This window comes from Drosophila navojoa, chromosome 2 (assembly GCF_054131105.1).
Source record: "Drosophila navojoa isolate 15081-1374.11 chromosome 2, UAZ_NAV_1.0, whole genome shotgun sequence".
NCBI lineage: Eukaryota > Metazoa > Arthropoda > Insecta > Diptera > Drosophilidae > Drosophila > Drosophila navojoa.
In genome coordinates, this window is record NC_142890.1 from 18,053,524 (window position 1) to 18,069,866 (window position 16,343).

At 42.6% G+C, this 16,343-nt stretch overlaps 4 protein-coding genes across 4 annotated transcripts; 3 read left to right on the plus strand and 1 right to left on the minus strand.

Moving 5' to 3' along the window:
* The first annotated feature begins 548 nt into the window (after positions 1-548).
* Positions 549-1,528, plus strand: LOC108660072 (antigen 5 like allergen Cul n 1). The gene is made up of 3 exons (XM_030384581.2): positions 549-699; positions 762-1,174; positions 1,254-1,528. The coding sequence occupies exons 1-3, from the start codon at positions 622-624 to the stop codon at positions 1,486-1,488; spliced, it is 726 nt and encodes a 241-aa protein (XP_030240441.2). The 5' UTR covers positions 549-621; the 3' UTR covers positions 1,489-1,528.
* Positions 1,529-1,834: 306 nt separating this feature from the next.
* Positions 1,835-5,513, plus strand: Ccdc39 (Coiled-coil domain containing protein 39). The gene is made up of 5 exons (XM_018112024.3): positions 1,835-2,204; positions 2,272-2,419; positions 2,481-4,289; positions 4,358-4,888; positions 4,945-5,513. Exons 1-5 carry the CDS (start codon positions 1,941-1,943, stop codon positions 5,052-5,054), a joined length of 2,862 nt encoding a protein of 953 aa, XP_017967513.1. The 5' UTR covers positions 1,835-1,940; the 3' UTR covers positions 5,055-5,513.
* A 349-nt stretch (positions 5,514-5,862) lies between these two features.
* Positions 5,863-8,316, plus strand: LOC108659206 (uncharacterized). Its single transcript, XM_089260575.1, has 2 exons — positions 5,863-7,537; positions 7,757-8,316. The coding sequence occupies exons 1-2, from the start codon at positions 6,346-6,348 to the stop codon at positions 8,248-8,250; spliced, it is 1,686 nt and encodes a 561-aa protein (XP_089116701.1). The 5' UTR covers positions 5,863-6,345; the 3' UTR covers positions 8,251-8,316.
* atms (RNA polymerase II-associated factor 1-like protein antimeros) lies at positions 8,251-10,314 on the minus strand. The gene is made up of 3 exons (XM_018112027.3): positions 10,119-10,314; positions 9,078-10,044; positions 8,251-9,021 (listed from the first exon to the last, which is right to left on the minus strand). Exons 1-3 carry the CDS (start codon positions 10,190-10,192, stop codon positions 8,329-8,331), a joined length of 1,734 nt encoding a protein of 577 aa, XP_017967516.1. The 5' UTR covers positions 10,193-10,314; the 3' UTR covers positions 8,251-8,328.
* Positions 10,315-16,343: the final 6,029 nt, after the last annotated feature.

Below are 16,343 nucleotides of genomic sequence, written 5' to 3' on the forward strand. Positions count from 1 at the left end.
ATAAATATATCTATGTATAATTGAGCATATGAAGCGATCTATCAGTACTGATTACAATGAAAATAATATTAATGATTTAAAATTATAATACTTATAAAAATATTAAATATTACCGCATGGAGTTATAAAAAATGAAAGCTAGCATTAAATTTATCATATAAACATTACACAATAGTTACAACAACAAAAATTGCTCTTTAACATTGAAATCAACAAAAGCAAGCAAATAAAACAAAATTTAAAAAAAATAAATAAATAAAAAAAAAAAACAGAAATACAAATTAAAATATTTATTCGTGTTTGTTTTTTGTTTCATTTTGAATAAGTTACTTTGTCTAATTGTTTAAACAACTGGAGGATGGCGTAGCAACAGTAAATTCCTAGACACCGCATGTAAGAGCTGAACTATGATAGCTATCATCTGTACAACAAAGACTGATTAAATATATTACAGATGCTTGGAAAGTTTTGGGGAATATGTACAAACACAGCTGTAAACACGGCTTAAATAATTACACTTTCGTAAACAAGGTGCGATTGATTGTTCTATGCAGATGCCTAAGAAATCTTGGGCTATATAAGCTCGAGATCGCAAGCTTGGATAAGTTAGTTCTTAACAACATGTTGCGATTTGTCATACTTTGCCTTGCTTTGACCGTGGTCCATGTGGCCAGCCAGACCACTCCTTGCCTAAACGGAGTAAGTGCAGCAGCTAAGTCTTTACTTAGCTCTGGGCAATCAACTAACTTATTTCTTTCTAGACTTGGGCTAGCGCCTGTCCTACTAGTCCTGCGCCCTATCTGGTCAACATGGACTTGGAGCTCCGCAACTTCATAGTGGCCGCCCACAATGCTCGTCGCAATCGTCTGGCTCTGGGTCAGCTGCCTGGCTATCAGTCGGCACGTCGCATGGCTTTCGTGCGCTGGAACGCTGACCTGGCCAGCCGCGCCGAGCTGAATGTGAAGCAGTGCGTTCGCAAGAGGGATGACTGCCACGGTACGGCACGGTTCCCCAATAGTGGCCAGAATATCGCTTACTTTGCCTATGATCCGGCTCAAACGGGCCAAAGGACGGATCAGTATCTGATGAGGCAGGCCATTACCAACTGGTGGTTGGAGTACAATAATGCCAATATGGGAATCATCAATAGTTTTCCCCACACCTGGGCTGGCCAGTAAGTGTATCGCAAGAGCTTAAAAAGCGAGCAACATCCATTTATGAGCTCTTTTTCTTTTTTGTCTGTCCTTCTCCAGGTCGATTAGTCGCTTTACTGTGATGGCTCAGGAGCGCAATCTTGCCGTGGGCTGTGCCGCTTCCCGTTTCGTGAAGAATAATAAGAACCACTTCCTCGTCGCCTGCAACTATGCAGTCAAGAATACTGTCGGCAGTCCTGTGTACGTGACGGGTCCGGCGGGCAGTGGCTGCCAGACAGGCGTCAACATCGACTATCATGGCCTCTGCAAGTTCGCCGAGAATTACAACATATAAAACTATCCATATGTCTTATAAATAAGTAAAAAAATTTGAACATTTAATGCAGACGTCTTTCATTCAAGTCTATTATAAGTTATAACAAATGAAATTGGTTCCAATACCACTCCGAGATTTCAGTCTTGTATTCCATAGAGCCACTACCTTGTCATGGCAAGACAGATCCCTGACGTACAATGAGACAAATATAAATTACACTTAGAGCCATACTGCCCTATACGACCCTATATGACCCCAGCCTAGGACACCTGCTCCGTTTGACAGTTGTAAACCAGAGGCGTTGCTCGGAGCAACGCAGGGGGAACGCAACGAAACGAAACAATCCGGTTGGCATAGTGAAACAGTTAGTTTTGCTTTTCGAATATGAAATTCAATTTAGTCAACTCTCAGCTGGATATAGCACTGTATACTACAGCATATCCGGCTCTGTATACTCACATACTTCCAAAATGGGCGACACCGCCAATAAAACAGATGACATGAAGAGCACATCGCTCGACGAGTTCAAGCTGGAGGCCATGCGCTCCATGGGATGGGCCGTCGAGGCGGACATACCCATGGCGAATGCCGAGAATCTGGCCATCCTCGAGGAGATGGTGGGCATGCGGGCAGAGAAGTTCAATCTGCAGCAGCGCATCGCAAATCTGGAGGAGCGCGAAAAGACAATCGAGCGGCACAAGAAAAATATTGAGGCTACGCTGCAGCAGAATATTGTAAGTGTTGAGGGCGCGTCATCTTGAGTCTGGGCAACGGTTAATTCTTATCTGATTCCTATGCCAGAACTTCTTCAATTCGGTGAAGAACGATGTGCTGAAGGAGGCGCATCGCACGCAGCTGGTGATCCTGGAGCGCAACAAGCTCAAGGAGGACTTGCGCAAGAATCAAAAGGAGTTGTCAGAATACACGGAATTCGCGGAGCACACACTGCGTAAGTGGAAGAGAAGAGATCTACAGATAAGAGGTAACATCTATTCTCAATGGAATTATAGGTAAAATTAATAAAAGCAAGCGCGAGATCGATGATCTGACCAAGCGCATCAAGGCGGCCAAGTCGAGCCTGGTCGAGTGGGCCGAGGCCATGGAGGATGGCAACAAGGGCTACCAGCTGATCGACAAATACTACCAGGACGATCAGCAGCGGGCAAAGGAGCTGAACACGCGTCGCCAGCTGCTGCAGGCGGAGATCGAGAAGCGTCGCAGCGCGGTCGTCATGCTCTACGATGAGCAGAGCACGCTGGAGAAGAATCTGGAGCGCACGGCTAGCTTGTATAGGGAGGCGCATCTGGAGAGACGCCAAATGGTGGATACATGGAAGCAGGCGGTCAATCAGATGACACAGCGCGAACAGGATATACAAGCCGGCGAGGAGGAGTGCATTAGGCTGACGGAGCAGGCTGAGGTGATGGCCAATGCATATTTCAGGGCCAATGAGCAGCTGAACGATGTCCTGGAGAATAATCGGCTGGTCGAGCAAAGCATCGAGATATTGAACTCGGAGACATCCGATGCCAAGAATGAGATACAGCGCCTGGTCGATACCTCGACTCTGAAGGAGCGCGAGATCCTAGCGCTGCGCCACGAACTGGAGAATCTGTCCAACCAGGTGCATGCTCAGCGTCTGGAAAATCGCAAGCTGATCAAGCAACGGGATGAGAAGCTTGTCGAGATTGAGAACTTCGCCACGACGCTGAAGAAAATTGAGGATCGCCTGAAGGCGATCGAGGACAAGCACACCGATGCCAATCAGCGACTCCAAATCCTCGACGAGATGATGGAGGGCGAAGAGGAGGCGCTCAAGTTACTGAACAAAGAGCAGCAGCGCTGCAACGAGCTGCTCTACCGCACCCAGCGCCAGATAAACGAGCTGAAGGATGAGGAGACCACGATCATGGTGCAGAATGGAGCCCTGCAGTCCACGCTGCTTGCCGTCACCCGTAGCCAGCGGCAGGTGGAGGCGGAGATAAAGCGCCAGACGGAAATACACTACGACATGTCCTTCAAGTACTTGCAGTGCGAGCGCAAGCTAGCCGACCTGCGAGGCAAAAACGCAGACCCGGAGACGGAGGCACGCAACCAGAAGATTCTCTCTGAACTGGAGCAGTATCTGGCCAAGCTGCAGCGTCGTCTGGCCTCCACGGAGGCGCAAAACAAGAAGCTCAACTATAGCATGAATGCCCTGGTCGGGGTCTATAACAACGATGCCAAGGATCTGGAGCTGGTCAAGTTCAAGATCAAGGAGGCGCAGGTCTACTGCGAGGGCACCATCAAGCGCCTCCGCATGAATCGCTACGAAAACTCCGAGCTCGTGGTGGAACTGAGTGTGCTCAAGATGCGCTGCTGCGACATCCAGAATGTGATCGACAACTGCGAGAAGGGCACCTACAGCCTGAATCAGCATCGGCTGGCCTTCCAGCGCATCATCAAGGATCGCTTTGTGGAGCTGCAAAGTCAGCGGGATATTTTGCTACTGAAGCGAAAACATCTCAACGAGGAACTGAGCACGCTTCGCGCCGATCTTGGAGAGCGCAAGAAGCACATCAACGTGCTGCGTGCCCGCTTCGAGTTGACATCGGCGCTGCTGGGCGTCAACGAGGATGGCACCATAATCACGGCCACCCAGCTGAAAGTGGAAAATGCCCAGGAGCGACAGCTGCTCGCCGACGAGGGAGACGAACTCAACAAAAAGGTGATCAAGGCGGAGAAGGAGGTGATTGCCCTGGAGAATACGCTGCGCCAATTCGACAAGTCCAACGACAACTACCGCAAGAATCTAAAAAGTTTCGATGACAGCTCAAAAGGTTTGTCTTTCCATTCCACTTGAATATGAAATGGGACAACTCTCTGATTTGATTTGCCCTCTTTGCAGACGAACAGCGCGCTGAGGAGGAGTTGAGGAAGGTGCAGGAGGCCTATTGCAAGCAGCTGGAGCAGCTGAAGGTGCTGCGCTGCAAGGCCGAGGCATACGACAATAAGATTGAGCGGCAGCAACAGGAAATCGATAAACTAATGGATGACATCGAAACGGAAAAACAAAAGTGCATAGACGATGCGGAAACGTTGCGCAAACTGAAGAGAGAGCTGCACGAGCAAAAGGCGAAAATCGAGCGAGCCAATCGCGAGATACAAACGCTGCTCAAGGAAATCAAACAGCAGGCCATAAGCGAAGATTTTCTGTCGCTATTCGAGCGCGACCTCAATCTGCAGGAGCTGGAGAATCGCAACAGAAAGGTATTAAATCTATTGTGTGACATGACCAATACCGATCCGGATGGGGCTCGCATAATAACCTATATGCTGGACAAAGGGATTAAGCTGCCACAGCATTTGAAGCCCGTGCGCAGTTGTGCGTTCTCCAGGACATCGTCGTACTCCTCGGTGGATTGCTATTCCGTCAAAGGTGCGTATTATATTGAACATAAAAGACTTTGACAGACTACTGTACTTTCCCCACAGGTTATAGCGCACGTTCCTCCACCTCAGAGGCGAGCCTGGGCAAGGAGGAGCCCAGCTCGGCGAAGCTTAGCGTCGTCTCCCTGGATTTTCCGACGAAAAAGAAAAAGTGATGCTCCACAAATTTCTCAATTTTCTTCTAGTTGTACTATTACTATTCCCCCACTCTCCGCACGTGCTTTGGCCAATGAACTGTTTACAAATCGGACAGCCAAAGAGAAACAAGAATAAACGGCACAGCGAATGAGAAAACACGAAGAGATACAAAAATAGAGCACAGCAAAGCACTGACCAAATATCAACAAGAATCAAGAGAGCAGCACATACATATAGGCATTACTATATACACATACATATATAGTATATAGGTATACTTGTTTATAAATAGAGTTTGATTTCACACAGCTACCAGATACCCTTGACTGAGAGCTTTTACGCAAAAGCTGGCTACGAGAATACTCTTAGCTCGCCTGTAAGCCCTTTTTAACTGGATGCTCGGATCAAAAAATATATCATATGCGGCAGTAGCTAAGATATTTGAATTCATTAAATGTTCAACAAGCAAGCAAACAAATTTTGATTTCCTGTTCTTTAAAAATACATTTTTAGTGGAAATTTGTAACAGTATAGAAAGCGCTATTTAGTTCTCTAGGTGCATATGTAGGTATAAAGATAGATTAGACTAATAAGCGGGCAATTAGCAGTCTAAAACAACAGCGAATATTATCCAAAAATATTTCGATATAGATTATATTATAAATTAAACTCAATTAACATTAAAGATAGCTTTATAGCTATTATTATTAATCTTTAGTATTTTCCCTTTTGCAAGTCTAGCCTTCACTTGGCTATGACCCATTTAGAAAGTGTTCAATTTTCTTTTGAAATATGCATATAGTAAATCTATATATACATATGTATGTATGTATAATCTGTAGACTATGCCCAGCAGCTGCCCCAATGCGATCCATTTAAATGACAAGATCAAAACAAAGAGCCAAGAGCTCTATACTACTAAATACGCCCACTGGCTGACGAGTCGTTCGCTGTTCGCTGTTACCAAAAAACAGCTCGAAGAGGAAGCAGCGGACAGCTGTCTGCGGGCCACCTTTCGGAGCTGTTCGGCTCGCAGTTTTCGAACAATTTTCAATTCTCGCCGGCCTGGGAGCGCAATATTTTTCATTATTTTCGATATCGCCCAGACGAACGTCGTCGTCGTCGCCATCGGCACAACAATTTTTCTTTCAATATTTGTTCGTTGCAAGTATTTTTAGAAAATATCTCAATAGGCAAAAGCAGAAAATAATCTTTTCAGGTTTTTGTCGGTCAGCGCAATGGTCGAGGATTTGTTTGCCTATTGAGAAGATATTCCTAGTTTCGAATTGTGTGAAAAGTGTTTCAGGCATGTGCTCCATGTCCGTGTTGTGTCCACTGTGCGCGGTGCCGAGTTTCAGTAGCATCGACGCACTGCAGCAGCGTCTAATCAAGGCGGCCAATGGCCCTCTGGCCTGTCCCTTTCCCAACTGTAAGGAGCTCTTTCTGGGTCTGGACAAGCTGACCATACATCTATTTAGTCACACCAGCCTGATGAGCCAGCCCGCGGCTGACCCAGCTCCAATTGCAGCTCCTGCTGCAGTTGTAGTGCCCCCAACCGTTCAACCCACTCCAGTGGCAGCAGAGGCAGCTTTGGCTGTGCTCCCTCCGACTAATAGTCCTGCTGCAGCTAGTCCGCCTCCTGCTGCGGCAGTTCTTAAGCGACGTGGCAAAAAGTCGCGTGCCAAACCCATCGAGCTGGTGCCCCCGATGCCTTCTACGCCTCCTGCCAGATGTGACATTTGCGAGTTTAACTTTCGCAACGAGGAACTGCGAGACATTCACTTCCGACTGGTGCATGAGAATGCGGAGATTACAGAGCCAGCGCTGGGACATCAGCAGGAGCCCTACAAATGTCACCTGTGCTCCAAGACGTTCCGCATGAAGGGTTCCTTGCGTGTGCATCTCAAGGTGTTGCACACGGTCGGCGCCATCACGAGTGCCACCAGCAGCAGTCCGAGCAACAACAGCATCAACAACTGCAGCAACAGCAATCTGAGCAACAATGCGAGCAATAGCAATGGCCACATCATTAGTGCCACGCCCAAAATCAGCATTTGCGATCGCATTCGGCACAAGGAGGCATCGTCCACCAATGGCAGCAGCGCCTCCACTGCGAACAGCAACACCCAGCCGTATGCTCTGAGTGGCGCCATCTACATGCTCAAGCAGGAGCTGCCCGCTGCTGCGGAGACGGCATCTGGTTCAGAGTACGGCAGCACGCCCAAAAACTGGGAGTGCGACGTGTGCACCAAAATGTTCACCACCAAGTATTTCCTGAAGAAGCACAAGCGTCTGCACACGGGCGAGATGCCCTACACCTGCCAGTACTGCGCCAGAACCTTCACCTTCCAGCAATCCTATCACAAGCATTTACTCTACCACAGCGAGGTGAAGCCGCACGCCTGCGGCATCTGTGGTCGCGCCTTCAAGGAGCTCTCAACGCTGCACAACCATCAGCGCATCCACAGTGGAGAGAAGCCATTCAAGTGCGAGGTCTGCGGTACGTTAAGCCTAGATTTGCGAATACTTTCTACATACAATGCATATGTATTATATATATATGTATGTACTTAGATCTTAAATTGGAATCTAGTATATACCCATTTCTATGGGTATCGACCTGAACTAGTTTGGACTACTTACTCTGAATATGATTCCAAAACTCTAGGATATTTAATACTAAACATTGCACCAGCTCATGCTAAACTCTTCCACACAGGTAAATGCTTTCGGCAACGTGTCTCCTTCCTGGTGCACACACGCATCCACACGGGAGTCATGCCCTACAAGTGCGAGCTGTGCAAGAAGACATTTCGCTATAAGGTCTCGCTGCGAACACACAAATGTGAGCCACAGACTCCGGAGCAGCTGATCAAGGCGCTGCTGGACTCCAATGTGAGTGCGGCCACTGTGCAGGCCGAGCACACAGCGAGCAATGCGGCCATTCACATGAATGGCACCACCGATCAGGAGGCGTTGCTCTCGCAAACAATTGATGACATTGTCGTGGAGAGCTGCCAGAAGCTGGGTATTTGCAGTGTGGAGCCGCCGCAGCAACCACAGCCGGTTGTTATGGACAGTGGCGTGCAGTTTGATGGCAGCGGCTCCCCGCTGCAGCAGCTGCAGAATTTGCGGCTCTACTCGCCGCAGCAAACAGAGCCATCCAGTTCGGATGGTGAGCTGTTCCGTAACTTCCTCATGGACGCCACGTAATTGTGTTCCAATTTCATTTGTTTGTTTATTTTTGTGTATTCTTCGTAAATTACATGCAGAAAAAGATTCTGTTCAGTTTTATTCCTCCTCGGAGCCGCTGCCAGAGCTGGAGCCCGAGCCACTTGGCGAGCCGCTGCGCGAACGGCTTGGCGAGCGAGAGCCTGATCCAGAACGTGATCCTGATGCACTGCGACTGCGACTACGACTGGGTGACTTTGATTTGGATTTCGACTTTGATTTGGATCGACTCTGACTACGACTGCGACTGCGACTGCGACTGCCGGACTTTTGGGAGCCGGCTGGTGTTTGGGAGCGTGAACGTGAGCCGCTTGGTGATCGGGATCCTGATTTGGAATGACTACTGGCACGTGAGCCAGAGCCACTCACTGAGCTTGAGCGACTGCGACTGCGCGAACCGCTGGCTGCGCTGCCACTGCCACTGCCGCTACCAGCGCTGCGGCTACGCGTGCGAGAACGACTGCCGCCGGAGCGAGTTCTGGAGCGCGATTGCCGTTCTCGTTGCTCTTGTGCATCCGGCACAGGTGTCTGGTTGCCAGCAGCTGCCTCGTCAGGAGAAGTTTTTGATTTGGCAGCGGTGTCTGCTGCTGCCTTTTCCTCCTCAGCTGCAGGCTGGGTTGCGGATTGTTCTTCTGTTTCCATTTGATTGTCTTCCTCCTCCTCCTCTTCATCTTCACCAGGAACCTCCAGCTGGCGCTCCCGATAGCGTTGCATACGATGCTCAATGGCATCCAGTGGACGATGCTTAACCACCTATCACACCAAATTGGGATTACTAATGAATTCATATAAAATTCTAAAATACGCACCAATTTCGTGTTGTTCGGCTGCTGGCCAACCTTCACGCGACGCTTGTTGAGACGCACACGTGTTTCCAACTCGTTGTAGTAGATGCCATCTTGTCGCATGACAAAGAAGTAGTTTTCTTCATAGCCCTTGGATGCTTTTGTCTTGACATTCCAATTATATTCTCGAGCAATTCTATATTCATACTCCTCATCGTCCTTGTAGAGTTGGCCGGCCACAAAATCTGCGCGACGTTTTTCCAACGTTGTCTCTGTGGGCAGAAAGTAGGCAACAAACTGTTCTCCGCTCTCGTCCATCACACCTCGAATCATGGCCTGCGACATCTCCTCCAGCTGGGCGGGCACATTTTTGCCCTGTGGTGCAGGATCGCTGTCGAAAATGACTTGAGCACATGGATACTTCCAATTGGTAAAATCGGGGAATATGGGTAACACCTCCACCGGCACCACATTCGGTTTGGAGTAGTGCTTGGTAATTTCGTTCTTAGTATCACTGAACGTCTTCTCAATGGCCTTGATTTGTGCATCCCGATCCAAATAAAGGGTCTCTTCACGCAGAGATTTTTTCACATTGTAGCCCACCTTGGCCTCAATATTCTCCAGATTTTGTGGCTGGAAGCGCGTTTGCTCAGTCGAAATATACTCGGATTTGCGCAACCAGGATACAGTGCGAGAGTGCTGTCGCGACCGTACTGAATCTGTCGGCGTCAATGTCTCCTCCTCTAGTAGTTTTTCATCAGCCGGATCCAATTGGGACATGGGATCGGCCTGGTAGAGCTCCCGATTGATAAGATCTACTGTCACCCCCAGGTCGTGTTCAGTCAGTACATCGTATTTGAAATTACGTTCCAGCGACGTTGGATTATACTGCACAAATCGATTGCTATCGAAGGGATATTGCAGGAACTTCAGATCGAAGGGTATATCCGGTAGATTATTGCCATATTTAACGCGGCAAATTATTTCGGATCTAGGCATAGTAAAGCCAGATAAGCAGGTTAGATATATGCGTTGGCAAAAGTAAAATATTAATAGAGTACTTACTTGCGTTCTGTTTGCCGTGGTGGTCGCTTATCAGTGGCGCTATTAACGGCCGAATTGTTTATAGTCGGCGGCATTTCTATACTTTAAAATTAATAAATTTGATACATTTGTAGATAAGTTAGACGCGAATTATTAAAGTGTGACCGTAACTTATAGTGTAACAGTGGTGCATTTATGATTTGTTCGTGGTGGCAAGCCGATAACTTTTACTGTATGTCAGAAAGCTCACAGCTATGACATGTAAACTTAAATTTGATGTGCTTTCCTGCAAATGCAAGTATAATGAAATTAATTAGTTTTGGTACATTCGACGACATTACTAGCTTAAGTCTTTGTGTTTGACATACATATATATTCTAATGTCAAGCGAATCTAATAGAAATGATGCGATGCTAGATAAGCAGCTAAGCGTCATTTGATATTAAGAGTTGAATATGGCTAGAGGTCGATTATATATTGTTTATTTTATCAGCATTTTTGCTGTTACGCTGCAACGCCATATTCGTTGCAAGCCCCCAAAATCATTGGACGTGGATATAGGGGGAGGTGAAAAGTATCTCAGAAATTCTGATATCAATGAATATACCGCTACCACTGAAGAAACTGATCTCACTGAAACAACTGATCTCGATATAGAAACTGATCTCACTGAAACAACTGATCTCAGTGAAAGCACAACGCCTAAGTCTCGCAGGCCGCGCAAGCCGCGGATACCTAAGCAAAAAACCTTTATAAGGAATCCCAACTATATCGGTAAGCCTATATCTTCATTGCCCTATAATCAATTAACTACAACATTTAATTTTCAGCTATCAACAAGAAGTTAGATAAGTTAGCAAAAAATATGTATATTATGGAATTGCCTTTACCGGCACCGGGCGCCATGGGAGGCAGCTCTCGAGGCTGCACTCAATATGAGATTATAGAAGATTAGTAAAGATCTCAACGTAGCGGGTGACAAACTAAATGAAGACACGAAATTTCTATCGAGTTGGCCATTAAAAGAAAACTGAGGCAAATAAAAACCATTTACGCAATAAATTCAATTGCTAAACAATTCCTTTGTAATATGCAAATAAATATTTGAATTCAAATCTGTGATGAGTTTTCATATATGTAAGTCAGTCCATTAAAAGTTTACAAATTTAGATTATACTGCTAAAATATGCGAAACAGCAATTAGACATGTATTGAGGATATCTTCTAGTCGAGCAGACTTTTAGTAATTCGTGTTAAATGTGATAACAAATTCATTGAATATAATTTATATGCAAATACATATATGTACATACAACTGTATGTACACATATTATAATCATAATTATAATTCCTCGAATCGATCGATATTCCTGCCTGATATGAACGTTATCCATTTTGGCTGACACACATGCAAAAAGATGATATGTGAAATGCACATGCGAATTGGAAAGTTAAATAAACACAATCAAATTGATGAAATTAGCGACAAAAAAATGTTATTTATTTATTTTTTTATTTTTTTTTGGTAAAACATTGTCACCTGTCGTGTTGCTGCTGTTGTTGTTGTTGATGATGTTGTCGCATTTAATAGGCCTCACTTAGTTGGAAGCTGCGAAAAAACAGCGTAAGCAAATCTCAACAAGCAAAAAAAAAAAACAGTCTACAGCGAGTTCAATAACAAGGTTAAACGCACGATATCAATTCTTCCCTTACCTCCCAACTCCCAAATATTTCCAGAATCTCCATGTGTCGCCTTTGTTTTCGCTTAACGTCTCTTGCTGGCAATATGAAATCGCAACAAGTAATTAGCATAAGTTTGATAGCATTGTGTGTATTTGTTAAGTTATGAAAAACATCTTAAAAATTCTAGAGCTCATCTAAAAGCCTATCAAGATTTATAGCTTATTCTATATCTATATCTAGTCAAAGCAGGTTTGTTAAGGATTTTGTTGAAATTAATGTAACAGCCACAAGAAGACTTTTCAGACTTCGTAAAATCCTGATGACATTTATAAATTACAAATATATCCAATCTATTGTATAAATTGGTTTGCGTTTTTTCTAAAATGACAAATATTCAAAGGATTAAGTTGATCATATACTATAAATTTAATATAAATAAGTTACGTACAGGGAAGCTATTAAGCAAATGGGATGTAAACAAAAGAAAGTTTGCTCCGGTTATTGAAGACGTAATCCCGTTGGCTAGTATTACATATTTAGTTAGTTTATATATATACATTTACTTAGCAGAGTTTTAATAAGATTAGCTCAATCTTTACAAAAATAAGATAAGATGAAATAAATTAAAACAGCTCTACTTTTCCATGATATTCGCACATATTTTTATTCGCTATCTAATTAAATCATAAACGTTATAATCAATCTATTTTCTAATGCTAACAGCTTTTCGAGAAAGGAAATAAATGACAATTAATTTGTCTATACAAATCAGGAAAATATAAAAATATCATTAAAGTTATCAAAAGGTATTAATCGATGGCGACATAAAAGTTGTATGATCCACATTTAAAAGGATCTGATTAGTCTCGGCTTAAAAAACAGAAAAACGTGTTAAGTGCAGCACGGCAACTGCTCGTGCCAAATGAACGTGACACAATTTTTAATATTTTTTGGCCAAAAACGAGTTTGAACTTCGTTTGTAATTAGTTATTAAATGTTAATTAAATGCATCATATGATTATTTGTATACTCTACAGCTATTAAAAAAGGGGAAATCAGGGTATAATGTTGTTTTTTTTAAGAGTTTAAGAGCTAGACTATCCTAATTTATAATATAGTTGCATGTTTAAAATTTAAGTTAACTTTAAAAAATAGACAATTGGTAAATAAGTTTGCATTACTTTTAACATTCCAATATTCCATAAAATGTGACGATTGTATGGGGAAATAATAATAATAATAATAATAATACTTGAAACATTTTGACAATTTGGAAAGGTGGCACTGAAAAGCGTCTCATGACTGTGAAAAAAGGAAATACACAAATAATTCAGGATTCAGGGTATATCCTAATCCAACCTAGAACATTCCTTTTCTTCTTTGCACAATAAAAATGAAATGAGTTTAATAAATGAATAAGAGGAAGATATGCAAAGTGACACAAACCGGTTAATTTGTTATAGGGTAATCAGTAAAATGGATTAGTTAAACTAATTGTAACTAAGCAAAATGGCAATGTGCAAATGAATAGAACATGCAGAGCGTGCGTTAAGTAAAAATTTCCACGCTCGTTACCCGTTGAGGCGCTACTACTGCTCTTCCTCTTCTGCAGCTCGTATTAACGTGTCGTCGTGAGTCTTTGTTTGTTATCGGCAACTGCGTCATCGGTTAACCGTTCGCACATCGCCAATCGGAAGCCGACGTCGATGATCGTTGATTGCCGATTGTGTCTAGGTCGGTGGTGCTGCTCTCTTTTCGCTTATCACACAGACATTTTTCTCGCTCGTTTGGCGCGCGACCTCAGTTCGCGCGTTGAGCTCAGTTTCAAAAACGGTTTTCGTTTCGCAACAAGCGCTAAATTCTAAAAGCAAATAAGCGCTCTGTTTTTGCAGCTCGCGATTCGCAGTTCTTTTGATTCGTTGTTTATTAGCATAAATATTTACTTAATATATAAATACAGTTATCATATATTTCTTTTGTTGCCATTTGGCGACATTGTGCTCACGTGTGTGCGTCTGTGTGTGCGTCTGTGTGTGTGTGTAGAAACTACTAGAGCTTGAGTTTTGGCACTTTGAATGAAGTGTGAAGAAAACAAGCGAAACGGTACTGCAATCAGTATCCGTTTTATGCTCGCTGCGAACGGACGAGGATCGTATGAAGTGAATCAAAATAGAGATAAAGGATATTGTTCACACAAGCGCCATCTAGCGAATAATCCTTATAAAGTGCTCATCTAGTGTCTCGGTGAATACAAAGAAATATGATACCAAGAATAGCCAACAGATCCTGACTGTATATCAGTGATTCTCAAACAAATAAATAGGTAAGTTCTGAATAAATTTTAAGACAAACCGTGATAGAATTAATGATTGCCTGATTGCAATCAAGTTCTTGATTATATAAGGCTAATAATATAATTGTAATAAATACTTAGAATACAAGATAATTCACAGATTATGCAAATAGGACAGCCATTTCTTTGGAAATATCATTCCTTAGTCATTCGAAATGTGTTGCCTAACCATTGATTTACATACACGAAAAACATTAGGAAAACCCATGATAATATTTTATAAATAAACCTGAAAATATGCTTAGAGATTTCCATAAATCAAACGGTGTCTCCTAAATTGAACGTATAATTATTATTATTTGCTTAAAACGAAGCGTTTATGATCCTGCTTAATTAGGTAAAAATCGGATAATGCATTTAATATAGCGTAAATATACATATTTCGCGGTTTGCCGCAATATGTTTATTGAAAAGCAATCAATGCTGTGATTTATTGCAATTAAAATTATTTATTTAGCTAGCTCAAAATCTGTCTGTGTCTAGTTTGCTATGCAATCTTTGAGTTAATTATTGGAGCGTTCTCTGTGTGTGTGGGAAATCACAGAGTTCGGGGGAATATACAAATAAATATATATATAACTATCTATGTATATATACTTGTATTGGCACGAGCGTCGCACGATTTACACATGACGCGGCGCAATGAGGCGCAAAGCCAATGAATTATGCATAAAATGAATTAAAGAAAAGTTTTTTTTTTAACAAGATCAGATAATTAAGAAATGTGAAATATCAAACGGGTTTGGCGCCTTTTTAAGGGGTCACTAACTGGAGGAAAACAAGCTATTTTAAGGAATTACTCAGCGAGCTTTAGATCGATGCATTAGGCTAAGCTTAAGCAAATGCTACTTCGAAAAGCACCGTGTTTTCCATTAAACATTAAGTATTTAGTACTAGGTACTTAGTAATGGGCAGGCACGTGACAGGTTTCCCCCATTAATACACAAATGCATCCATGATCGAACCCTAGATGTACATCCATAGACATATACATATGTATATGACTAATGGCAATACACCTACGTCATGTGCATGAACTTTTTAACCGTACTGCAACAAGTTCGTACAAAATGCCACACGGCTTTGGCATTTGATTGCCGTTGGCTCAGTTGGTTTTAATGAGTGACTAATTGCAGCAGCATAGAATTAAGCTCAGCTACTTTATATATGTATAAGTTACACACGATTATAATTTGATTCGTTCGGATTAATGGGAAAATGGCTTAGATTAATTTACATTTTTTATGGTGCACAGTTATTGTTGTGTTTACCTTTCCACTTAACATGCAAATTATGCAATCGCAAAGATGATGAAAAAAATAAAACATATACATTCATATTATGTATGCATATATATTTAATCTTGCTCATGCAGAACCCAATGTTAATGAACAAATGGAATATTAAAGCTCACATTGTGGGAAATCCAGTGCAACAACAGTTGCCATTTGAAAGTTGAAAGAACTCGTTAGACAATCGATTAAGTGAAATTGCATAATATTATATTGACAGACTCTTTTTAATTAAATAATTTACTTTTAACTAAGATATTAACTGTCAGAACAAGAATAGAGTTGTAGGAAAAACCAGAGTAAAATATATAAATTAAGCGAATCTATCTAATTAAAAAGATAAGCAATAAAAGGTTTGATTAACAAACAAATTTGCAGCATCAATGATTAGAATGATTATAAATAATAATAATACGACAACTGTCTGTCTCTCTATGACATCCTGAAACTTTCATCAATTTGAGACAGGTGGCAAATTAAGCTTAGAATGAAGCTAACTGCTTTGGCAAACAAGAGTGTAACACATGTGTCTGCGAACGTGCTATGCTCATAAACATATAGATCAATAAATAAATAATATAAATATGTATATGTGTATGTATATATTACCGATTCTCGATAAAGCTTTGACTTATGACAGCTGCTGCTGCTGCTGCTGCTGCTGCCTTTGCCTGTGATAATTGCTAAAACCAAAAAACGAAAATTAGAAAAAAAAGCAAATAAAATATTTAAAAAGAATTAAAATAAATAAATGCTTGTCGGGCAAGACTAAACAAATATACAAGCTGACACTTGAACGAAAGCAACATTGAAAAGGAAAAGCAACAACAACAACAGCAAATAACAACAACAAATAACAAAACAAGCGAACACTTAAGCAAACGAAACGAACTGAAACGAAATGAAAGAGCGAAAGAG